This window comes from Salvelinus fontinalis, chromosome 9 (assembly GCF_029448725.1).
Source record: "Salvelinus fontinalis isolate EN_2023a chromosome 9, ASM2944872v1, whole genome shotgun sequence".
In the NCBI taxonomy this organism is placed as follows: domain Eukaryota; kingdom Metazoa; phylum Chordata; class Actinopteri; order Salmoniformes; family Salmonidae; genus Salvelinus; species Salvelinus fontinalis.
In genome coordinates, this window is record NC_074673.1 from 8,641,026 (window position 1) to 8,667,210 (window position 26,185).

The 26,185-nt window shown below is 41.4% G+C and overlaps 1 protein-coding gene across 5 annotated transcripts; it reads right to left on the minus strand.

The window, feature by feature from the left end:
- Positions 1-16: 16 nt before the first annotated feature.
- On the minus strand, positions 17-25,689 carry LOC129862006 (uncharacterized). 5 transcript variants are annotated; one of them, XM_055933282.1, is made up of 24 exons: positions 25,591-25,688; positions 25,164-25,380; positions 24,437-24,585; positions 23,616-23,711; positions 23,323-23,395; positions 19,782-19,873; positions 19,172-19,309; positions 18,779-18,903; positions 18,626-18,642; positions 18,383-18,482; positions 18,037-18,131; positions 17,463-17,566; positions 17,276-17,348; positions 17,111-17,182; positions 14,032-16,986; positions 13,042-13,353; positions 12,549-12,861; positions 11,858-12,326; positions 7,839-11,741; positions 7,577-7,702; positions 7,278-7,431; positions 6,924-7,029; positions 1,943-2,124; positions 17-688 (listed from the first exon to the last, which is right to left on the minus strand). In XM_055933282.1, exons 2-24 carry the CDS (start codon positions 25,192-25,194, stop codon positions 588-590), a joined length of 9,786 nt encoding a protein of 3,261 aa, XP_055789257.1. In that variant the 5' UTR covers positions 25,195-25,380; positions 25,591-25,688; the 3' UTR covers positions 17-587. The 5 variants fall into 5 exon arrangements, with proteins under 5 accessions (XP_055789257.1, XP_055789254.1, XP_055789259.1 ...); XM_055933279.1 differs by having other exon boundaries at positions 12,549-13,353; XM_055933284.1 differs by lacking the exon at positions 13,042-13,353 and having other exon boundaries at positions 25,591-25,687.
- Positions 25,690-26,185: the final 496 nt, after the last annotated feature.

The following is a 26,185-nucleotide window of genomic DNA, read 5'->3' on the forward strand; positions in this document are numbered from 1 at the left end:
AAGAAAAGATGAGGAACACTACTTCAATTTCTTTATATCGCAAAAGTACAATACATGTCTTTACAAACATACATATAAATACACAATTGAAGAAATATAATGCTGAAGCAGATGTTAATCTATACACAATCTACCTGTTATAAAAAAAATATTACGAATAAATATATCTACATGAAATTAAAGGCAATTTACACAAAGGAACCAAAACGTTGATCTAAGTAAATGTTTTTAGCCTTGATTAAAACAAAAAAAATTGTATTTTTTTTGTATTATTACACTACAATTATTTAGATCTGGGTTAGATCGTCAGTATGTATTAAACTTCTGAGAGAACGCCCAAGAATTCCCTAAAAAGTTGATTTTGGAATACAAATGTTTATTTCTTAAAGGGGCCTCCTCCTGAGTGGTTCCTCTCGAGGTTTGAAGGTTTCCTTAGAGTATTTCTTTGCCGCTGCTCATTGGCCTCTTGGTCGGGTTGATTTAAATCACTTTGACAACTTTGTTACAACTAAAAAAATGGCTTTATAAATATAATGTTATTGCATTTTGATGTACTGAGGACTTCTGTGGACAGCTTCCCCATCAGCTTAAGAAATAGTGCATGTGTCACTCTGAGAAATCAGCAGGAAAGAGTTAATATTCATTGTGAAGATCCCATGTTTTGCAAACGCTTTGTCTGCCGTTGTGTCTGCAAAATAAATAAAGAATTATGTCAGAAACAAGCATTCTTGCGACTAAGAATCCTCATGTAAATTGAACAAAAATATAAATGCAACATGCAAAGTGTTAGTCCCATGATTCATAAGCTGAAAAAAGATCCCAGAAATGTCCTATTCGCACAAAAAGCTTATTTCTCTCAAATTTTGTAAAAAAAATTAATAATTTACATCCCTGTTAGTGAGCATTTCTCCTTTGCCAAGATAATCCATCTACCTAACAGGTGTGGCATATCAAGAAGCTGATTAAACAGCATGATCATTACACAGGTGCACCTTGTCCTGGGGACAATAAAAGGCCACTCTAAAATGTGCAGCTTTGTCATACAACACAATGCCACAGATTTCTCAAGATGAGGGAGCGTGCAATTGGCATGCTGACTGCAGGAATGTCCATCAGAGGTGTTGCCAGATAATTTAATATTAATTTCTCTACCATAAGCCGCCTCAACCTTGTTTTTAAAGAATTTGGCAGTACGTCCAACCTGCCTCAACTGCAAACCGCGTGTATGGCGTTGTGTGGGCCAGCGGTTTGCTGATGTCAACATTGTAAACAGAGTGCCCCATGGTGGAGTTATGGTATGGGCAGGCATAAGCTATGGACAATGAACACAACTGCATTTTATCAATGGAAATTTGAATGCAGAGATACCGTGACAAGATCCTGAGGCCCATTTTCGCCATCACCTTATATTTTAGCATGATAATGCACTGCCTCATGTCGCAAGGATCTGTACACAATTCTTGGAAGCTGAAAATGTCTCAGTTCTTCCATGGCCTGCATACTCACCAGACATGTCACCCATTAAGCATGTTTGGGATGCTCTGGGATCAACGTGTACGACAGCGTGTTTCAGGTCTCGCCAATATACAGTAACTTCCCACAGCCATTGAAGAGGAGTGGGACAACATTCCACAGGCCACAGTCAACAGCCTGATCAACTCTATGCGAAGGAGATGTGTCGCACTGCATGAGGCAAATGGTGGTCACACCAGATACTGACTGTTTTTTTGATCCATGCCCCTACTTTTTTCCTTCTTTTTTTAAGGTATCTGTGACCAACAGATGCAAATCTGTATTTCCAGTTGTGATATCTAGCCTAATGAATGTATTTCAACTGACTCAATAAAATCTTAGAAATTGCGTTTTATATTTTTGTTCAGTATATTTATTAGCTACACACGTAAACTTAACGAATTCTGTATAGGAAATTCTGATATCTCACCAGTTATAAATACAGGTAAACGAGCCGATACATTCTGGACCTGTAGGCGAACGAGACAGTGGAGGTAGTTGGGTCGTTCCCTTGAAATGACATCACATTCATGGTAGGGTAAGACCTCCACCATTCCAGCCTCCTGGCAGACATCCATGAAGATTTTTTTGCCCTGTGCTTCCACACTAGACCTGTAGAGGGAGGTACGAACAGTTATGGCAGTTAGGATTTTACGGGATCATTAGTTACCTTGAAATATAAAATTTACTTTGTCCAAGATTCAAATCAAATGCATTGTCTTTGACTACCTGCCTTAGACCCGTATCAAATAAAATCTAACTTAATTTTAAAGTGCATTTAAAATCGCAACACACTACAGTAAAATAATAACATTTTGCAAACAGAAGAATAAAAAGTGTAATGAACAATTATGGTGGTTAGTAAGAATCTTTTACGGGATGATTAGTTCCCTTTAAAATATAAAAATGTACTTTGGCCGACATTAAATGAAACGCAGTGTCTTTGATGACTAGTGCACTGCAATCGACTTTAAAAAGGGGATTTCTGCTGTGGCATTTACAAAATTAATTCTCTAAAATATCAAGTCATTACTAGGGCTGTGGCAGTCATTAAATTTTGTCAGCCGTGATTGTCAAGCAAATAACTGCCGGTCTCAAGGTAATTGACCTTTAATTAACAAACACATTTTTAGCATCTCCTGGCTTCCACACTGATGCAGACCTTTGGAACATCTACATTTTTAGAAAGTCTATTAAATCCATTTAAAATAGCCGACACCATCACAATAATTCCATGATTTATTTTAGACAGGTCTAAAGAAACATGATATGAAGAAAATGAAGTCTATTTCAGAAGAACAGAAGAGCATACTCAATTGTCCTTATGGGAGTGCGCACATGCGGCTATTCTGTGTTGAGCAGTTTAACAAAGAAACATATCCTCCTATATGCTTCATTTAGAGTTACAGTTCAAGTCGGAAGTTTCCATACACCTTAGCCAAATACATTTAATCTCAGTTTTTCACAATTCCTGACATTTAATCCTAGTAAAAATTCCCTGTCTTAGGTCAGTTAGGATTACCACTTTATTTTAAGAATGTGAAATGTCAGAATAATAGTAGAGAGAAGGATTTATTTCAGCTTTTATTTCTTTCATCACATTCCCAGTGGGTCAGAAGTTTACATATACTCAATTAGTATTTGGTAGTGTTGCCTTTAAATTGCTTAACTTGGGTCAAACGTTTTGGGTAGCCTTCCACAAGCTTCCCACAATAAGTTGGGTGAATTTTGGCCCGTTCCTCCTGACAGGAGCTGGTGTAACTGAGTCAGGTTTGTAGGCCTCCTTGCTCGCACACGCTTTTTCAGTTCTGCCCAAAATGTTTCTTTACGATTGAGGTCAGGGCTTTGTGATATGATAGCCACTCAATACCTTGACTTTGTTGTCCTTAAGCCATTTTGCCACAACTTTGGAAGTATGCTTGGGGTCATTGTCCATTTGGAAGACCCATTTGCGACCAAGCTTTAACTTCCTGACTGATGTCTTGAGATGATGCTTCAATACATCCACATAATTTAGTGCTCATGATGCCATCTATTTTGTGAAGTGCACTAGTCCCTCCTGCAGCAAAGCACCCCCACAACATGATTCTGCCACCCCCGTGCTTCACGGTTGGGATGGTGTTCTTCGGCTTGCAAGCCTCCCCCTTTTTCCTCCAAACATAACGATGGTCATTATGACCAAACAGTTCTATTTTTGTTTCATCAGACCAGAGGACATTTCTCCAAAAAGTACGATCTTTGTCCCCATGTGCAGTTGCAAACCGTAGTCTGGCTTTTTTATGATGGTTTTGGAGCAGTGGTTTCTTCCTTGCTGAGCGGCCTTTCAGGTTATGTCTATATAGAACTCGTGTTACTGTGGATATAGATACTTTTGTACATTTTTCCTCCAGCATCTTCACAAGGTCCATTGCTGTTGTTCTGGGATTGATTTGCACTTTTTGCACCAAAGTACGTTTATCTCTAGAAGACAGAACGTGTCTCCTTCCTGAGCGGTATGATGGCTACGTGGTCCCATGGTGTTTATACTTGCGTACTATTGTTTGTACAGATGAACGTGGTACCTTCAGGTGTTTGGAAATTGATCCTCAGGATGAACCAGACTTGTGGAGGTCTACAATTTTTTTTCTGAGGTCTTGGCTGATTTCTTTTGATTTTCCCATGATGTCAAGCAAAGAGGCACTGAGTTTGAAGGTAGACCTTGAAATACATCCACAGGTACACCTCCAATTGACTCAAATGATGTCACTTAGTCTATCAGAAGCTTCTAAAGCCATGACATAATTTTCTGGAATTTTCCAAGCTGTTTAAAGGCACAGTCAACTTAGTGTATGTAAACTTCTGACCCACTGGAATTGTGATTAAGTGACATAATCTGTCTGTAAACAATTGTTGGAAAAATGACTTGTGTCATGCACAAAGTAGATGTCCTAACTGACTTGCCAAAACTATAGTTTGTTAACAAGAAATTTGTGGAGTGGTTGAAGAACGAGTTTTAATGACTCCAACCTAAGTGTATGTAAACTTCCGACTTCAACTGTATTTATGCAACTTTAGTTGTGATACAAACGTTGGACTATATGTTTTGATGCGACTTGCATGAAAGGCATGAACTCTTTGTTTTTTAAGCAGGCTGTTAACACTACATCAGTCTCTCATTCACAATTTGACAAGCACTTGATCATGCCTCGAATTTCCCGGTGGCATCCTCCTAGTGTGTCCGTAATGCCCCGTAATAAAATTTAAATAAAAACATGCATTTTGTGGCTGTTGTGCCCTTGGGCTGAATATAATAATTATAATTCCCTTCTCCCGGCTGCATGTTCCGGCGCACCTCTGTCACGATCGTCATAATAACTGGACCAAAGCGCAGCGTAATCTGGGTTCCACATCTTTATTGCTATGTGAACCTCAAAGCAAAACAAAACAATAAACGAACAAAACAAAATGTGAAGCTACAATAGTACATACATAGTCAAGATCCCACAAAGCACAATGGGGAAATGGCTGCCTAAATATGATCCCCAATCAGAGACAACGATAAACAGCTGCCTCTGATTGGGAACCATACCAGGCCAACATAAATCCTTAATCACCTAGATAATCCACCCTAGTCACTGTCACGCCCCAACCAACATAGAGAATAAACAGCTCTCTATGGTCAGGGCGTGACAACCTCTCACTCACATGGTTCTCAGATATCTCAATTCTTATTAGCCAATGCCCGTAATGTGATCGGGCTCTTCTTACAGTCATCTATCGCAGCTCTGAAGTAAGCTACAAGTGAAGACAAGACACATCGAGGACGCAACTGCGCTAATCAATCTTATCAAATTGCGAGGCGCATATTAAAGATGCTAGAACTGTCCACGTTTACTTTTCGTCAGCAATCAAGATGAGTAGGCCTAACGAAGACCAAAAGCACTAGGCTATGTCAATCTACAATTTTTTTAATTTTACCTTTTTATTTAACTAGGCAAGTCAGTTAATAACACATTCTTATTTTCAATGACAGTCTACCGGGGAACAGTGGGTTAACCTCCTTGTTCAGAGGCAGAACAACAGATTTTTACCTTGTCAGCTCGGGGATTCGATCTCGCAACCTTTAGGTTACAAGTTCAACGCTCTAACCACTAGGCTATCTGCCACCCCACTATCCCCCATAGTTATAAAGTTGACCTATTCTATTGGTCCGAGATAGAAATATTCCAAACATAGTCTGGGACAGTTGTGGGATGCGATTAAATACCAAATTAATGCAACTACTTGCATCAAAAAAAACTTTCAAAAGCAATGAGGCTGAAGCAACAGATCAGAACATTTTGCTTAAAATGTTGATAAACTATTAGGCTATTTCTTCACCTTTATAAGTGCAGCAGTGTGCACACAGGCAGCAGGCTATAAGCGCGAATATTCCAAAATGCAATCAATTAGCGGGAAAACACCATTCTCTAAAGTGACCACATGCGATTATACATGTAATGCTTTATTATAAAGGTGCATTTTTATGGTGTAAATGATCTTCCCCAGACTTGAAAATCACACACCGCCTATGTATGCCACTGGTTACAAAGCGGATTAATGTGCTTAATTTTAAGAAGTTATTTGGCCACTTTAGTTGTGATACAACCCTCATCAAAACATATAGGCCTATGGGCTAGGTTGCATGAGGTGTGCGACTATGATTTGAAAAAGTTGCCAAAAAAAAGGCACGCGCTGTTTCTTGCCTTACGCTGTGCATCAAGTGATATGTTAATATTGTCACTTATCAGACTATTCTTGATATAATCTGGTCGTTACATATACTAAATAATATGTGTGACATTTGTTTTGATTTAGAATGGACCATTAACATGCACCTGTCTCGGGGCAGGGGAAAATACATGTCATCTATGCAATTAAATAGCGAATGGAGGACGCTTTCCCCATGGTTCATTTTCATGCCAGCCAGGTAGGTTATACTCCTGTTGTAAAAGAGTTGGGAAAGTTGAGAAATATAATATGCCTAGCCTATAGAAAGCTGATGAGATCCTCTTTTTAAGAGGTCTTCAAAACTGTTTTCTCACGCAATTTCATAGCCTATAAAATTTTTGCACAACATGATGGGCAATCATGAAGTGTTTGATTTGATTTTCAAATACATTTGCATTGATGTCAGAGTGATTAGGGGCACAATAGAGTGCTGGGTACCAGGCAGTTAGTACGTTTGGTAGTCTACTAATGACCATCAGCAGCATTAGAGCTGGAAGAAGCCTAGTTACCGTGACTAAACAGCCACGTGGAATTTGACTGTGGTCATGACTCGTGACTGCCGGTGTGGCAGTAATATGGTCACCGCCCTAACAGCCCTAGTCGTCACCACACATCTAAAGAAGCCATCGTAAAGCTTCTTACAAGAGCAAGAATAAGCTTACCGTGCGTTCTCTTTCAGTTTCCGGCTGTCTCTGTAGTGCAACAGCCATTTCCACTTCCCTTTTTTACTCAGTCCCTCCAGGAAACCAGACATTTTCTTCATGTTGCCTGAGAGAGAGCGAGAGTTACTCAGCGACTCACACATTCCATGCAATGTTGGGAGGGGACATAGCCTGGCCCCAGATCTGTTTCTTGCCAAACATCAGCCATAGGAGTTGGCAAGATGACACAAACTGATCTGGGACCAGGCTAGGGACATCCTAGTTGCTTGTAGAGATAACTGCTGTGAAAACATAATAACATGTAGAAAATGCACTTTTTTATATGTTCTCTTGCAAATAGAGAAGCGTCCATACTGAGACTGAGTGTGTGCAGAGCTGCTCCCTCAAACACCACAAAACCGCCTTTGCCGAAGAGTTCTTGGTGGGTCAGGTTCACGATGTCATCAGGACGGTCAATACCAGCAAACAACACGTTCTGAGACTTCTTCAACTCAAGCAAGTGAGGGACCTAAGGGTAGAACAGAAATCTCAAAACGACGACGTAATGACAAAGTATACCGATTCAAAAGGTTGGATTTCGAATCTGGATTGATGATTATTTTCCGGGAGTTTGAAATACTTTTTATAAGTCTACAATGGTATAACAGTCTTACCTCACAAATGTGTTCAGCAATATCTTCGTTCCTTAAGATGATGTGTAGAGGGCACGATGGACTTTCCTTTCCAAGGCAGAATTGAGACTGTTCTACCGCAATGTGGCCCTCTGCTTCTAACAGCTCCTACAAAATTAAAATGCTTGTTTTTAAACATGGCGGAATAATAAATGTTGGCTTTCATTATTGTACTAATGGTTTTCATAGACTAGTCCCAGATCTGTTTGCACTGCATAGGCTAACGTTTTTACATTCATCTTACCTTCGTCTCTCTGAAGAATGGGTCAGATGATGTCACCAGTATGTAGAACCTGAATTTGTTCTTACATGACTGTCTCACAACAGAGTTCAGATTATCATGCAGGCTGTCATACATGTCCTCCTTCATCTGCCCACAGAAGTCTTTGCTTGGAGCTCGAGACTTTGGCGAACTGTTTCTCTTTGCTTCTTCCCTCTTGAGTCTCTCAGTTCTGGATGGGTATTTTTTGCCTGCGCACACCTCGGTCATCATAGCATGGTACGCCTTGAAACTATCCACAACCAGATCTGAAACTTTTACATGCGTCATCTCACTGCCCTTTGTACAGGACAATTTCTTAAGATGCTGAGGTTCTCCATCTGTTTCTTCAGGCATAGCCATCCTTTCAGGCATCTCCACTCTGATCTTTTGTGCTGCAAGTGACGGTATCGCCTCCCAGTGCTCCTCGGAGCCGTCCTGATCCTCCTGTAGACTGGAAAAGTGCACTGTCACAGACGGGCTACTGGTGGAAGCTCTTTCTTCTACGTTTGACCTGCGGTGTCTCGATCGGTTGTACCTGCTGCTGCTACTACTCTTACGTTTTAGCATCTGGTTCATTCTCTCTGAGAAGATGAGGGTCTCCAGATCCATAGATGACTGTGTAAGATCAGATTCATCAGCGTTATGTGTATCATCCCACCTCTTGGAGAACTCCAGAAAACTGCTCAAGCCCTGTCTGTTTGAGTCAGGAACAGTCCGTGTGTGCATGCTTGCTGTAGGTTTCAAAACGGGATAGTTTTCATAGGTGATTCTGTTTCCTTTGTGATCCAAAACGGTAACTAAGTGTGGCTTTGCCACTGAGGAGTCTTCTTCCTTGGTCATATCCATCTGGCTGCCACTCCTCGTAGCCCTACAATACTTTAACCACTCCTGTTGGTTCTCTTCCATACGGGAAAGTATTTTGTCTGATTCTTCAGACTGGAAGGTGACTGACGAGGAAATGCCTTGCTTGCTGAAGTCCACAACCCCATCAAATTCCCTTTGCTCCCATTCCTGAGACTGGCGTAAAGAGTTGATGAAGTCAAGTCTTGTTTTATTCAACCGGAATTTACTTCTTAAATGTTTGTCATCTGATATCCAATTGGTCTCTAAACTGGATTCAATTTTGTCTTTATCTACAGAAGGCGCCTCATTTTCACCCATAACATCCTCATCAGCCATAACATCCTCATAATCTTTCAAAACCGCAATCTGTCTCATCTCTCTGGCATACTCTGTGTTATAAGGGTGAGCATTAGTGTTTGAGCGGACAGGGGTTTCGGTTTGTTTGCTTTTTAGGACATCTGAAGACATAGGATCAATATCTGTTGGTCCTTCTTCCCAGTTGTACTGTCCTCTGCTGTCCTCACTCTTGGAGAGATTCACAATCATGGCAGGTTGCTGGCTGTTTGGCTGGGGCTGAGTAAAACTGTGCACTGAAAGGTTCTGAGAAGCTGCTGTAGGTCCACTGCCCGCTGGAATACTCAGACGGGTGGACTGTAGGATGAGCTCACTTAAGGCAGGACGCAAACAAGTCTCTCTTTCTAAGGCGATTTCACTAAAGTTCCCAGTTAATGTTGTTTCATTGGACAGGACTTCCGGGTGGATTGATGGCACAGAGAAGGCAGCTTTCTCTGTTAAGGAACAGTGGGTGTTGGGAAAGGAGTAAGAGAAACTATGCAGCGAATGGCGACTTGAATGAGCATGCAGGTCTGGTTCAACAGCGGCAAGTCGCATATTTGAATATGGATCGTAATCGCTTCTTTCCTTTAAAGAAGATGAGGGAGTGTTGAGAGGTGTGCTAGTGGCGATTGGGTTCTTGCGAGGATCAGCCAATATTTGAGAGAACTGATTATCAATGGCTTCCAGATTATTTGGTGTGTTATTGTTGCTGGATTTATGCAGCTTGTGCAACCCAGTAGCAGCCCTAGCTTTATAGAGACTAAGACTTGGTTCATGATGATCCTTTTCATTTTCAATGAGCGCAAGACCACTATCGAGGCGGGGACTGTTGGTGTCTTTCGCATTGTGCAACAAAACAGTGTTTGGTGTGTGATGGACATAAGAAAATCCTGGAACGAAAGGTGGCTCGTATTCTGTAGGAGTTGGGCATCTGCTGTAACCTTCCCCAGTGCTGAGGGGTTTGCTGACCCCATCGGCATCGCAGATGGCCAAGGAGGCGCTGCAGATGTCAGGAATGGGGATGTAACCATACAGCACCTCATCCACAGTTGGGCATCGACTGACTGATTCTGTTCCCTTTGAAACTATTTTTTCTAGCATTTCAGCTGATAACACATTAGCACTATCACAGACTGTGATCAGTGTCTCTTTCTGACTTGGGTGAGTATCATGCACCTCTGTGTGATTAATATCCTGGCTATCCTTCTCTACTCCAATGAATGGTATTTCTACTCCAATAAATGGAATTTCTACCTGACCTTGGGCCATCTCTGATGCCTCACCTATTGAATGTAGAACATCTGTGTGTGCGATGTCTTCCCTGGGAATCGGTGGTATTTCCACCTGACCTGTCAGTCTTTCTAATGTCTCGTCTTGAGAATGTTGGGACCCTGGCGGGAATGTTGTGGAACTTTGAGTTGTGACATCATCAGATTTACTCTGACCCTGCATCAATTCTTTTTCCTGTTCTTTAGTTTCTACATCAGCCTCATCTATTTCATTTTTAGCCACTCCTAAAACATTATTGGGCTGAATGAGTGTGTGAAACTCGCCTACAAAAGGCTTATTCCCATCGCATACTGGAAATACTTGCGTGGGCAGTTCATCATCTTTACATTTAATCTCAGCATGCATTTCTGGCAGTACTCTGCTAGTCCCAGCAGAAACATCCCCACCCTGCCCCATTGGTAGTTCCTCATCCGTGGAACCATTTATATCATGCACTACAGTGGGTTCTACGTCTATGTACAGCTTGCCATTACATTTCACAGGTAGTGTCGTATCTCTCGGATCATTTCCACCATGCACCACTGACAGTGTTGCTTTATGGGAATCAATGTCAGTATGTGATATCTCTGGTAGTGCCTCAGCCACAGACGTATTCCCATCACACACCACAGGTGGTGCTTTATCTCCTGAATCTTCTCCACAAATCATCGCTGGTAGGGTCTCATCTCTAGTATCATTCCCATCCTGCATTGCAGTTTGCACCTGGTCTTTGGTGTTTCCATAATCTCTGGGAACATTTTCACTGTGCACTGCTTTGAGTGCCTTATCTTTATCAATGAAATCCTTCCCAACATGCACAGCAGTTTGTGCTTTAGTGATTTCCTTGTTTGTGGTATCTTTCCCAGCATGCACCGCTTCTGGTTTTGCAGCTTCAACAGAATCCTTCACGTTGTGATCTACTTTGTGCATCTCCTCTTTTGACTCACTGCCATCCCAGATGACAACGTGAGCCCCATCCCTGGCTTCATTTGCATTACTCTCAACTGTGTCAGCCATATAGGCAGCATCACCATCCATCTGCACTTCTGTGTATGGCATTGTTTTGACTGAATCGTTATCTTTAAGTTGTTGCTCCTTATTGACATCTTTAGAGCCCATGGTTTTAAGACACGCTGCATTTGGTTCTCCATCACCCGTCATCTCCTCCTCCTTTTGGACAAGCTTTTTGTTGTTGCCCTCCAAAACCTGAGCAGTTTCAGTCTCCAGGAGCTTTTCTTGATGAATGTACACACTTGCTGCCTGTTCACACAGAAGTATGTACGATCGATCACTTTCCAAAGTTCTTTCGTAAGGGGACACACCATTTTGGAGGGTACCCTTGCTGTCATTCTCATGGTTGTTGGTTTCATAGTCTTCATCATCACCCAGGTCACTTGATTTTTCTGACATCATGCTGTCCACACGGTCTCTGTAAACCTGTAGCGAAAGAGAACAAGAAGATAAACAATTAATCATTGCAACAAAAAAAACAAGTCTACAAATGTATTGGAAAACATATGTGGTTTAAATATATAATATATTTGTTTTCCAACCTTTAACTCAACACCTGTACTTTGTTTCGGACAAGAGATGGTTTCCTTGTGCAGGCCAGTAGTTGCTTTTCGGTATAATGGATGATTTTTACAATCTATTCTCTGCTTAGACTCTGTGTCTAGAGAGACTAGCACAGTTGAGGTTGTTTTCATTGAAAGGTCCAATACCTCAGCTTCCAGGCTTAATGGTTGTGCTTCTTTTTTACCCATGTTACTAAGGTCCAAAACTTCAGGTTCTGGTATCCTGGAGAGGGCTATATAAGCAGGGGAACTTGTCTTGGTCTCAGGTGGAACCTGGGCTGGTACCGTTCCATGAGCCACTTCTGTAGAATCCTTTTTTTCCAAACATGTTAGAGTTGAGTCTGCCTGGCAGAACCTCGCAGTGGACCTGCTGTAGAAAAGACCTATCCACATGTGGATAATGAGCTGAACCTGTTCCTTTGTGTCCTTAATGTCAAAATCCCATGGGCTGTACAGAGAGGGAGTGCAGAGGGATGAAGGGAAAGGACAGAGAAAAATCTGAGTTTTAATTTGCAATTCCAGTCAAACAATTAGTCGACCACTGTGAGTAATATAGTATCAGCTTTTGGTCTCTAGCAAACTCTTCAGTTATCCTTTCTTCTAGCTACTGTATGCATAACTAATCAAACTGAAGACATTAGTATTTAAGTTAGTGATTGTAAGTACATACCCATGTAGGGCTCTAATAACTGTTTTATCCTTAGGGTCGTTGGTAAACTTGCTGTCTGAATTAAAGTTGTAGTTTTCCTTCCACAGCCTTGTCACTTGAACTGAGCCATCTTTTTCAATGAACCGCCGGAAGCGATGGAACTTCTGCTTGCACCCGATTCCTTTGCTCAGGGATTCCGGAGCCAATCCGGGTTCCTTCCTGTTCTGGTCCTTCTGCTGACACAGGAAGGCCCGTAGTGTTTGAGATCCGTCAGCAAAGATATCCTTGCGATGCTGCAGAAGTCCCTCCGAAATTGGGACTTGAAGGATTGAACCTGACAAACCCAATAGTAGAGAGGATGGCGGCAGTGAGTATGAATGTTCGTGTGAGACTAACACAACCCGCTCCCCACTCCCCACTACCAGCCCCTTGGGTGACGGAGACTGAGGGAGGAGTTTAAGCCTAGCAGCAGAAGGGTGCTTCAGCAGAGCAGGAAGGACAAACTCTGGCTCACCATCTGGATCGTGAGGAGAGACGCCATCTTTGACACTGTTGTCACTTATCACCAAACTTGGGTGGTCATCTTGTTTCTCAAGAGCCTTTGGGTCTGACTGTTGTTCCAGTACTTTGTCATTACTGGTACTGCGAGCCAAATTAACCAATAGGGTCAGAGAATCTGCAGGTGGGCATGATACAGTGCTGGCACATTCGCAGGTGCTACCACTACTGACAACACGGCTGACATCCGGGTCAAGTGTCACTATTTGGGAGGATATAGCTACTTTCTCACTTTCTAAAGAAGCTGGTGAGCGATAATGCAACCACCCTGTAGAAACAAAAGACACAAAGGAGACAGAAGAAACAGCATGAAAACAGTAGCGCATGATGATGATTAATACCTACATGGCTGTAAAGCAGTCCCCTGCATGCAAATTAGGTAGTAAAGATCTTTATTTGATTTATTTTTTTACTTTTTGGAGCTGATAATGTATTTCTTGCAATAGTAAGAAATATCCTCGCCAACCCACTGAACCTAATTTAAACATGATCTGTAATAGATGTTCAACAGGGGGACCGCAGCAATAGGGGATCTAGCCAAACAACACACAGCAAGATGAGGCAGAGGCGGCAGCAAGAGGTCCCAGATCTGTTTGTGCCGTCTTACCACGTGCGTTACAATGACCATAGGATGGCACAAACTGATCTGGGACCAGGCAAGCAAGAGGCCATTAGCACATTACTTCAGAATGCCACTTTGCAGTTCAGATGAAAAAGGAAATATAGAAACGGAATCGTCAGGAATTCAAGACAACCGGATTATTTTGGTATATTTCAACATTTCAGCACATATATTAACTGTAATCACAACTCAATGATGAAGAACATTGCTATCTAATTTAGCATTTGGTTTAATGAGAACAAAAGAAAATCCATCTGCATGGTCTGTTATTTGCATGACATGTGAAGTTCACAACAACCACGAACTTCCCCAAAAGGAACTTACATTTTTTCCTAATGGAGTCTGCATGCTCGTGTTTCTTTTTGAATGGTCTCCTCTGACTCGCCAAGATGATTGTTGTTGAAGGTGAGCTAGGCAAAACCTCAGATGTTTGGTCAGATGTGGCTTGAGGTGGGACCAGGTCTAGTCTGTCCTGAATATCTTTCTTTAACGGAATATCACTTTTTTCTGGAGATTTGTGTGCGTCATTATGCAACTCCGTAGGAGTCAAGCCTAATGCTAGTGCAAACTTTGGGTCTAGGCCAAATGTCTGTTCCTTTGCAACTTCAACAGCACCTGTGGTTCTGTCCTGGTTGGTTTTGTTGATATTATCATTTTCCATTTTATCCATGCCAGGAGTATCAGCCTTGCTTTTCTTGTTCAAGGGTGATGTTTGATCTTCTGGAGCAGGATTGATGGATGTATTCCTCTTTCCCCCTCTTGAAAGAACTGTCTTTAGTTGACTGAGGGATATTGCGACATATTGACGCTTCTTTTTGTGTTTTCCTGAGGAAGGAGAATCCGTGTCTTTGTTCAGGACCAGTTCTGAGGGATTCAGAGAGGCCATCTTGCCTACATCAGCCATTTTGACCTCATGCAGACTGTCTTTACTGTCTAACATCCCTATGGGCAAATCTTTGTTCTCATCTGACTTGTTCAACTCTAGGTTAGGTCCATCTCCTGTTTCTATGGGTTGGGGGACTTTGATACAAGCTTCAACCATCATCTCGTCAGCACATTGTTTGTGATCTAACACTTTCCCCTTAATTTTCAATGATTCTATATCCTTGGCGATAACTTCTGAACCGTGAGGGACAAAAATTCTACCACATTCGGAGATGATTGCCTTCAAGTCCCACCGTTCTGTCTTCTTTTTCAATGGATGGTCGTCATGAATCAAATCCATACTTTCTTTATTTCTCAATGGGTGATAGTGGATTAAATCCTTGCTTTTCATTTTCAATGGAGGATCTTGGATCAAATTCCTCAATTCTCTTGGCATTTTCAATGGGTGAACTTGGGTCACATCCACCTTTTCCTTCTTTTTCAATGGGGGATCTTGGATCAAATTCATCAGTTCTCTTGGCATTTTCAATGGGTGAACTTGGGTCACATCCACCTTTTCCTTCTTTTTCAATGGGGGATCTTGGATCAAATTCATCAGTTCTCTTGGCATTTTCAATGGGTGAACTTGGGTTACATCCATCCTTTCCTCCTTTTGCAATGGGTTAACTTGAATTAAATCCATCCGTTCCTTCCTCTTTTTCAATAGGTAGACTTCACTTGAATCCATACTTTCCATGTCCTCTTTTTCTTTCTCTTCAAAGTCAGCCACTGTAGACCTCAAGATCCTTTTACCCAATCCGCTAAATCTATGACGTTTCCTTGGCCGTTTCCTCCAATCAGATATAGAGGAATGACTGACCTCTGTGGGTTTTGAAGGCTGATTGGCCTTGCCACGTTGCCCATTGAGAGCACTTCCGCCCTTATCCTGTACTTTGGCGCAAGGCAAACTGGAGGAGTTATTTGTGGTGGACTCTGTGTTGATCAAGTCAAGGTTCTCATTGTGAGGTAAAACGGTTGCAGTTCTTTCAGTGGCAGTGATGACTAACACTGTTGGGAGGTTACCTGATGCAGGTGAGGTTGAAACCTCTGTCACCTCTGTGGCCTTTTTCATCACTCTCATACTGGCTATCCCAAAAGCCTTTGCCGACACTTCAAGCTGGGAAAGATCAGAGGGAACCTCCTCTTGCACCTCCTTCTGAGGCAAAGTTCTCACATTATCCTCTACGCCTGCCGCTGGTGCCTTGCTGTTGGGCTTGGTCGCCAGGGCCGGACTAGGTTTCCTCAAGACCTCTGCTGAGACTGGAGGCTGTGAAACACCAGAGGGCATATCCTTTTGCACCTCCTTCAGGTACAAGTTAGTCTCTTCATTCGCTACTCCTACCTCTGGAGCGTTGCAGTCTGCCTTGCCCAATGCTGCCAGGTCAGCTCTCCCCAAGTCCTCTGCAGAGACTGCAGGCTGTAAAAGATTGGAATGCACCTTTTCTTGTACATCAACTTCAACCTCCTCTGGGATCAAACTTGTCCCTTCATCCTCTGTTCTTACCCCTGGTGCATTACAGTCAGCCTTGGTCTTCCCAGGTTTTTCAGAGCCATCTGCCGACACAGAAGGCTGAGAAAGATCAGAGTGGAGCTCCTCCTGCACCTCTTTTGGAGGCAAAGTTATCCCTGGTGCATTACTGTGTGCCTTGTTCAAGCCAGGTTTCCCAAAATCGTCTGCAGGGATTAGAGGCTTGCTAAGATCCGAGGGCAACCTTTCTTGAACTTCCTTCGAAAGCAAGTTATTCCCTTCCTTTACTGCTTTGTCTGATGCATTACTGTCTTCCATAGTCTTACCAGGTTTCTCAAAGTCCTCCATTGACACTACAAGTGCTTTACTAAAGTCTGCTGCTGTGTCAGCTGTGTCTCCTGGGGCCTTTCCCCCTGACTGCTGCTCCTCTGGGCCACCCAGACTAGCAGGACTCATGGGGGACCCCTCTGGAGATGACAGACAGTAGTAGACATCATCATCCGGCTCATCTCCTCGCTCCTCTCGCCCTGCCACCAGAAGCTCCGTGGCTCTGGACACCGACAGCTCAAAGGAGCCTGGCTGGTGGAAATAAGATTTGAGACGTCTCCATCCCATCTCAGTCCACTTGGGGGCGGAGTAGAGGTATTTGAGGGCGTCGGGAACATCAAACTGATCTGGGAAGATGCTGGCCTCCCTGGATGGACTGATGGTAAGCCCAGGGTGGATGAGGGAAGCGTAGCTCTGGATATGCTGCTCTAGTAAACCACATAGCTCCCCACTTGGTGAAGGGAGGCACTTTTCCACCTCTGTCTCTGCATAGTTCAGTGCCGGCACCACCTGGAGGCACTCTGGTGAGAGGAAGGGCTTCTTCCAGCAGACCTTGGTGTCTGTGGTAAAAAAATATATATTTTAAAATGGCATTACATAAAGATACATCACAAAAGATTAGATAAAAATCACTACTGTATACAAGGGCATAAGTGTTCACAAATTAAAGTTGGCCACACACACCTCTGTGTATAGCTCTGGAGTCTGGAAACACAAACATCCCCTGCAATACCTCTGGCTTACTGGACCCAGTATCTGGAAATATACAATTATAATGTCACGTTAGAAGCTAAATATCTATCTACAATATCTAAAAACAGTATGTTGTGTATACAGGTTCTGTCTTACCTTCATATGTGAGGAAGTGAGATGAATGTAACAGTATAAGAAAACCATTATCATTCAGTTGTATTGTGAGGGCCTGTTAGTAAGAAAAATATAATTTATTTGAATCAAAGTCTGACAAGGCAACAATGTACTGCATTCCGTTCTTTCAATAGTCTGTGAGCCAAATTTAAAAACAATGAAAGCTCACCAGGTCTTTCTCCTTGAGGTCCTGTGTGAGCTGAGAGAGAGAGGTGTCTTCAGCCTCACTGGGTGCAAGCTCATACAGACTGCAACCCATTCCTTCCAGAGACACTGAAAAACAGTACAACTCAATATAATAAAGTACTCCTAGTGTGTAAAGTTAGTTATTGCAAGAAAATACAAAATACAGAAAAAAAAAGTGATCATTTAGACATTCAGCATTCCATGGTAAAGAACGAAAAATAAATCTGTGTAAAGCTAATATAATAAAATATGCCATTTAGCAGAAGCTTTTATCCAAAGTGACTTACAGTCATGCGTGCATACATTTCATGTATGGGTGGCCCCGGGAATCAAACCAATAATCCTGAGGTTGCAAGCGTCATGCTCTACCACTGAGCCATATACACTCAATAAAGACTGTTATCAAAGCTGAATAAATAAACAGTTTCATCTTTATTCAGATAAGCAACACCTAAAAATTTCCTGAGAGGGTTTTGTTTGTGGTGACACTGCTCAAACAAAAAGCTATCTATCAAAATGAAACCTCTTTTTGAGTACATTTACAAACATGACTGTACCTTCACCGGAGAAGCAGGTTTCAAATATAGCCTTCGGTAATTTCTGCCTCAGATCTGACATTTGAATTGCTCCGTCAACTGACATCATTGTTGGACTGCAATCAACCAAAAGGAAGGACGTGAAATTCATGTGACATTCTCAAGTTATGTTACCACATGAAAACAGAATAAAATGGGGAAGTAATGAAATGTGTTTTTAGATTTTCCGTTGCTTAATGTTTTTCCATGGTGTGTCCTACTGAACACGACCCACATCAAGTCAATTGGAGATAGATTTAGAATATATTTTTTAAAGTCGTATCATAGGGAGAGACAGTACACCTTCACAGGGTTGCGTTGAACTTACAGTTTAGCTGGGATTAGGGGTCCTGTGCTGGACTTCAGACCCACATGGTAGATCTGAGAGCTGATTTGGAGCTGGCCCCTCCACGGATAGTAGTGAAAGACTGTAATCGTATTCCATTACCATTAGCATAACATTATCCAAAAGCACCAGTGCAGTGTTACAATACACACAAAAAGTCAAATTCATATGGATAACACACTAGACATAGACACATTGATAAGTAGCCATCAGTTCATTGCTTACCTGTTTTTTCTTCCTCACTAAAAAGACAGGGAGACATTTTTATTTTTATTAATCATAACAATAACAGTTTAATTCCTTTTTTCACCTAATATTTTCTATTGAGCATAATGTCGTTGGTTACAAACCCCCATGAGGGGAAAGAGGGAAGTGTACCTTTTCTCCTGCTCCTCTGATGCGGATGTCTTGGTATCCCAATAGGAGAAAGCCACGATAGCGAATGGGCAGACATGGCTGGGAGGCTGAACTGCCCCTCCAACAGGCAGCTCATACATGTAGTACTGCAAAGACCAACACAAATCATGTCAGCTTTGCTATTGTGTTGTATTTACCACTACTGTATCTGCAGGTGTATTTCATCAACTTTGCTAAATACCTGTGGCAAAAAGACGAATAATACATAATTACATTTTTTCGTTAGAGCTAGCTTAGTAAATAACATTTTTGTTTTATTGTTTTGACACACTGAGTGCATATTTGACAATTGAAGGCAACTTAACACACCATGTGAGAGGGAGGGACGATGGTGGAAAGAGGGAGGAGTCTCACCTGTGTTCTCTCGAAGGCCAGGAAGGAGCTGGTGTTGGCTGACACAGAACTGAGCTGCTCTGATACATGACAGTCAAACTCATTAGAGGGAGAGGTGTAGTTTACTGTGTAGTTCTCAGTCACCTCTCTGACCCTGCCCTGTAGAACCCCACAAAAAGAGAGAGAATTAAATTGCAGGCCCTTTCAACTAATAAATCAAATATATTTATAAAGCAGGTGACCCAAATATATTCATCAGCAGTAGTCCCAAATGACTTTACAGTGACCCGGGCCTAGACCGCAAACAGAAGCAGAAGCACAGTGGCCAGGAGGCAGGAGGCAGAAACCTCAAGACAAACCTTTGGGGGAAAGGAGGTTACCCAACTTTGAGGTTACCCAACATTATGACCCGGTGGCCGGTTCTGACTAGAGGGGGTACAGCTACGACCGGAAGTGGTTTTTTTTGTAGCAGGTTAGGAGAATTAACGTGGCAGGTTAGGAGACTTAGGTTAACGTTAGGAAAAGAGTAACGGTTTAAAATGCTCTCATAACCTGCTATAAAAAGTTACTTCCGGTCGTAGCTGTACTTCCTCTAGTCAGCACCCCTATTGCCCTGCTACTGTGTACATACCTTGGTGAGCTTGATGATGGCGATGTACCCAGACTTCCCGTGGTACCAGCGGTTTAAGTCCAGGCAGTCCGAGTACTTGGACACGTACACACCTGAGTTACCAAGAAAAGACACACGTGCACACCTGAGTTAAACAAGAACATTCACAACACTGATAAGTCTGTTTCCACAGCAAGAACATGGGGTGGTGAGTGTTCCAGTATCCCCCCTCCTCTTTCTGATAAAACCATAACAACAAGAACATGGGGTGGTGAGTGTTCCAGTATCCCCCCTCCTCTTTCTGATAGAACCAAAACAATAAGAACATGGGGTGGTGAGTGTTCCAGTATCCCCCCTCCTCTTCAGGTAAAACCAAAACAACAAGAACATGGGGTGGTGAGTGTTCCAGTATCCCCCCTCCTCTTTCTGATAGAACCAAAACAATAAGAACATGGGGTGGTGAGTGTTCCAGTATCCCCCCTCCTCTTCAGGTAAAACCATAACAACAAGAACATGGGGTGGTGAGTGTTCCACTATCCCCCCTCCTCTTCAGGTAAAACCAAAACAACAAGAACATGGGGTGGTGAGTGTTCCAGTATCCCCCCTCCTCTTTCTGATAAAACCATAACAACAAGAACATGGGGTGGTGAGTGTTCCAGTATACCCCCTCCTCTTTCTGATAAAACCATAACAACAAGAACATGGGGTGGTGAGTGTTCCAGTATCCCCCCTCCTCTTTCTGATAAAACCATAACAACAAGAACATGGGGTGGTGAGTGTTCCAGTATCCCCCCTCCTCTTCAGGTAAAACCATAACAACAAGAACATGGGGTGGTGAGTGTTCCAGTATCCCCCCTCCTCTTTCTGATAAAACCATAACAACAAGAACATGGGGTGGTGAGTGTTCCAGTATCCCCCCTCCTCTTTCTGATAAAACCATAACAACAAGAACATGGGGTGGTGAGTGTTCCAGTATCCCCCCTCCTCTTTCTGATAACACCATAACAACAAGAACATGGAGTGGTGAGTGTTCCAGTATCCCCCCTCCTCTTTCTGATAAAACCATAACAACAAGAACATGGGGTGGTGAGTGTTCCAGTATCCCCCCTCCTCTTTCTGATAAAACCATAACAACAAGAACATGGGGTGGTGAGTGTTCCAGTATCCCCCCTCCTCTTTCTGATAAAACCAAAACAACAAGAACATGGGGTGGTGAGTGTTCCAGTATCCCCCCTCCTCTTTCTGATAAAACCATAACAACAAGAACATGGGGTGGTGAGTGTTCCAGTATCCCCCCTCCTCTTCAGGTAAAACCATAACAACAAGAACATGGGGTGGTGAGTGTTCCAGTATCCCCCCTCCTCTTTCTGATAAAACCATAACAACAAGAACATGGGGTGGTGAGTGTTCCAGTATCCCCCCTCCTCTTTCTGATAAAACCAAAACAACAAGAACATGGGGTGGTGAGTGTTCCAGTATCCCCCCTCCTCTTTCTGATAAAACCATAACAACAAGAACATGGGGTGGTGAGTGTTCCAGTATCCCCCCTCCTCTTCAGGTAAAACCATAACAACAAGAACATGGGGTGGTGAGTGTTCCAGTATCCCCCCTCCTCTTTCTGATAAAACCATAAAAACAAGAACATGGGGTGGTGAGTGTTCCAGTATCCCCCCTCCTCTTTCTGATAACACCATAACAACAAGAACATGGAGTGGTGAGTGTTCCAGTATCCCCCCTCCTCTTTCTGATAAAACCATAACAACAAGAACATGGGGTGGTGAGTGTTCCAGTATCCCCCCTCCTCTTTCTGATAAAACCATAACAACAAGAACATGGAGTGGTGAGTGTTCCAGTATCCCCCCTCCTCTTTCTGATAAAACCATAAAAACAAGAACATGGGGTGGAGAGTGTTCCAGTATCCCCCCTCCTCTTTCTGATAAAACCAAAACAACAAGAACATGGGGTGGAGAGTGTTCCACTTTGAAGAATCTCAAATATAAAATATATTTTTACCGGTTTAACACTTTTTGGGGGTTACTACATAATTCCATTTGTGTTATTTCATAGTTTTGACATCTTCACTATTATTCTACAATGTAGAAAATAGTAAGAATAAAGAAAAACCCTTGAACGAGTAGGAGTGTCCAAACTTTTGACTGGTACTGTATATCTGAATGTAAGCATATGTTTAAGATCTATGTGAGAACAATTAAGTGAGAAATTTAGAAGAGGCTGTGAAACTTCACACTTTTAATTTTTTTTATAGGTTTAGTGGTTTACAGTTCCAACACTGCATAATGTAACTGAGGTGGTTTGGCAGAATTGGCGCCACACGCACATAATGAACACAGGTACATGCTATGGATATGTGATTAGATGTTCTCTTTCCTTATAATTTCATCTAACCAAAGAAACCTGTTTCACGTTGATTAACCTACAAGTGACAAAACAGGAAAAACTAGTTGAAGGACATAAGAAGTGACAAGTGAAGAAACAATACATGAATGAAAAGGGCTGACAAAAAGTACTACTATACAGCTACAGAAGGGAAAAAAACACTTCAACTCTTACAGGGCTTCTATGGTGATCTCATAAACATCTAGAACTGTAAACTTGGAACATGACGAAACAGAACACTAGACTACACAAGGACTTTGACCACTGTTTCCTTCCTCCATAACGACGGCAGTTATCGCAATCTGAGCCTAGTAGATAAAAAAAAAAAAACTAGCAGACTTTGTCCAACTGTAGATAATCTTCCACCACCCTCCCCCTTTTCCACTAGGGCCTGCAACCGAACACAGCCTGGCTCACTATTGTAACCCGAAGTAACAGAGATTTCATTTGAGGAATTCTAAGATATTTACCAGAGTTTCATTGTATGTATGTTCAGAGCTAAACTCTCATAACATAATACTCTGTTGATAAAGTAGAATCCTCTCTCATTCCTCACTTTCATTCCAATTAGGTAAAATCTCATTTCTACATCATTCAAACATTTTTACTGCAGGCCCCTAAGTATAGACTAATGTTAATATCTGGTCCTAGCAAACACTACTGGTTTCTCCTTCCACTTTCTCTTTACACGATCATGTACGTAAAGCAGTTTCACTTTTAAAAGCAGAAGGACAATTGACCAAACATGTACTGAAACCAAACATCTGAAACCGTACACCATTATCCTAGTAAGAAAACTTATTTAAATCTCACTACTTATGTTTTGACATGTCTTTAGCCATATAGTCCACACTCAAATAGAATTAGTTTAGGTTCGTGGCTAGCGACTACTCCGTGTCATGTAGTGTGTGAGTTGCCTCTATAATTAACATGTAAAAGCTTAGAAATGCTACATTGTTTAGGTGAGGCCTTGTTCGATGATATGAAAAAGGTTTCAGTAGAAATAGTTCAAACCAGTTTTTCTCATATTTCCTTAACCCAAGACAGGTTGTTCTTGTTAATATCGAGGCATTATTGTCCAAGTGTATTTAACTTCCGTGCTGTGGAAACCCAGGCGTCTTGTCTGATATCATGTTATTTACACAATATGGCGCAGCTCATTTACCCTTTGAAGGATCTCCAAGTGTGGTACATGTGCTGTGTCCAGGGACAACACCAGTTTCTCCCACTTTATTTGCCTTTAAAATAGAAGAATAGTGATCATTAGCGATTGGTAACTTGATTACAATGTTTTGAGGTCGTTTTCTATAACACAAAGTTAGATATGGGTTTCTCCATACAATTTTTGGCAGGGAGAATACATTGTGTGTGTGACTTTACGTTTTCTACAGCAATAGAGATGTATGAATGACTATAAACATTATTGTGAGATATACATTGAAATATTTATTTTGTTACCTTATTTTCGTCGTCAAACAGCAAGAAGCCATAGGACTCCTCCATTTCTTCCTCTGAGTATCCCATGTCTCTCCTCTTTGTTCGGAAAGCCGCATACTGTCAAACAACAAGCAATAGTTTAGCCTATCTCAAATATAATAAAATGTGTATTTGTCACATGCAATGAATAAAACAGGTAAAAACTTTAACATGAAATGCTTACTTACGAGCCCTTTCCTAACAATGCAGAGTTAAAAATAAGAAAAATAAAAACTGATAACACAAATTAAAATAGTAACACAAGAGGAATAAAATACACAAGAATGGAGCTATATACCGGAAGTACCAGATCAATGTGGAGCTATATACAGGAAGTACCAGATCAATGTGGAGCTATATACAGGAAGTACCAGATCAATGTGGAGGGGTACAAGGTATTGAGGTAGATATGTACATAGGTAGGGGTAAAATGACTAGGCACCAGGATAGATAATAATAAGAGTAAAACATTTAAATAAAAACAACATCCTATTGATATTAAGTAAAATTAATTTATGTTGTAAATATGTACTTAACGACTGAAGGGGCAGCACAAAATGTCTTAAGTAATACACAAATATACTATCAAGTATTACACAGAAATGTAACAGTACATATACTAACATGTACTATCAAGTATTACACAAATATTATCATGAAATAGTACATATACTATCCTGTACTAAGTATTGCACAGATACTATAAACTGGACTCTATGGGCAGAGTCAGGGCCGGGTTACCGTACACCAAGGAGTAAGCCAGGGTTGGCCAAGTTTACCATGTACTGTAGTGAAATACTGACCCGTTCCTGCAGAGTAGCATTGTTTATCAAGAAAGCAGAGTTGTATCTGAAAGACTGCTTAGACTCCTTGTACATGTACGAGTTTTGCAGTGGAGGCCGAATGCTGTTGTCGAAGTTTTTCGAACCTGGTAGCACAGGTACCAACACACCTGGAGGTTGCAATAGGAACAAGGTTAAAAAGTGACTACTGTAGAGTTGCAAACTCGTTCTGTTTTTACCATAAGGTGCCATGCATTGTATTTTCTATTCTATGCATCTTGTATTTATAACTACCATACTGATATATTCTATTCTATGCATATTGCATTTGTAAATAACATATTGATATATTCAATTATTGTTTTCTATTCCATTCTATTTAATTATATACTCGGTGTCTTGCATTTTTAACAACCTTATTGATTAAGGTCTAACATTGGTGAACATATTGTTAAAAAAACAATATAAAAAGATTTATGCAACAACAAAGAAATGTCTCGCCCATGTGAACACATTATTCTCGTTGCTAACGAATTACAATGGCAGTCAACTTCTTTCGACCAGTATGCGCACTTTATAAAATACTTCAAACTGTAAATACTGTAATCCTTTAGGCTAAACTAATACAAATGATGTATGACTAAAACCAACATTGTCGAGATGTTAACATGTTAAATTATGAATAGTAAACATAATAGAAAAGTGATATAACAATGTGATTGACCAAAAAAACATTACTCGACGTCACCTTCTCTCACGGCACCATTATCGATTTCCATGGTTGGAAATGTATAAAATCAGTTTGTCTCTATTTCTCTGGACTTTTGCAGACCATCTCTGTCTTCCATTGACATTTCGACACTTAATTTCTCTATTCCAAGGAAAATGTTGCCAATCCATATGAGCGATTTGGCGTAATCTTCGTGCCAAAATCAAATCTCAACATTGTCGGTGAGTTTGGTAGACTGAGGAAAAATATGTTGCAACCAGGAAGTAAGAAAAAGCACAAGGAAAAACTTCGCCATTAGAACACATTTCGATATTTTGTGATTTTTTTCTGAGTTATGCTCAGATATGTTTTACATATATCTTATATATAATGACCAAACAATGTAATCCTAACTAAACGTGAAGTATTGCTTCCAAAAAAGAAACAGAAACTTAGCTATAACTACCTGCATCCATTTCGAGACTGCTTCGCTTTCATTTCTTCACTCGGCTACCGCTAGTAGACGCAGTTATGGAAGCCCGTTCCCGCCACCCCCACAAAAAATATCTGACTGCGAGTTATGAGATAATTATAAAATAGTAACTCATAATAATAATATACTAAGTAATAATTATGAGATAGTAAGTCATTATTTAGAAATCTGTATCACATTAATCCAATGTGCACTTTGCATCAGGCCCTTCTCAACGTTCAAGGGTAACCTTATGTACATCCTATTGTTGATCATACGTGTGTCTCTGTGTGTGTGTGTGTGTGTGTGTGTGAGAGAGAGAGAGAGTTTGTGGTGATATTTATCCATATTAATGTATCAGAGTTTTATGTTGAAGTGAGTTGGTGCCTGCTTGGTGACTGACATCTGGTTGACATCAGATTTAAAGACAATTTTCACAATTTAGGACCCGATCAGTATTTTTGATGTAAATTGCATGTTATAGAAGGTTTCAGACACTTCTTTTAATTTGTTTTTGAGAAACTTGCCCCAACAGCAATTTACTTCCTGGGCCTCATTCAGGAGATCCAGGGCATCCAAAAATAATTAA

Excerpts from the sequence above, each read along its gene's own strand:
- LOC129862006 (XM_055933279.1), bottom strand. The coding sequence starts at position 25,194 with ATGGAAATCGATAATGGTGCCGTGAGAGAAG. Across the intron at positions 24,586-25,163 it reads TAATGGTGCCGTGAGAGAAG|GTGTGTTGGTACCTGTGCTA; the intron begins GTGACGTCGAGT and ends TGCAACCTCCAG. Across the intron at positions 17,349-17,462 it reads ACCTCAAGGAGAAAGACCTG|GCCCTCACAATACAACTGAA; the intron begins GTGAGCTTTCAT and ends TCTTACTAACAG.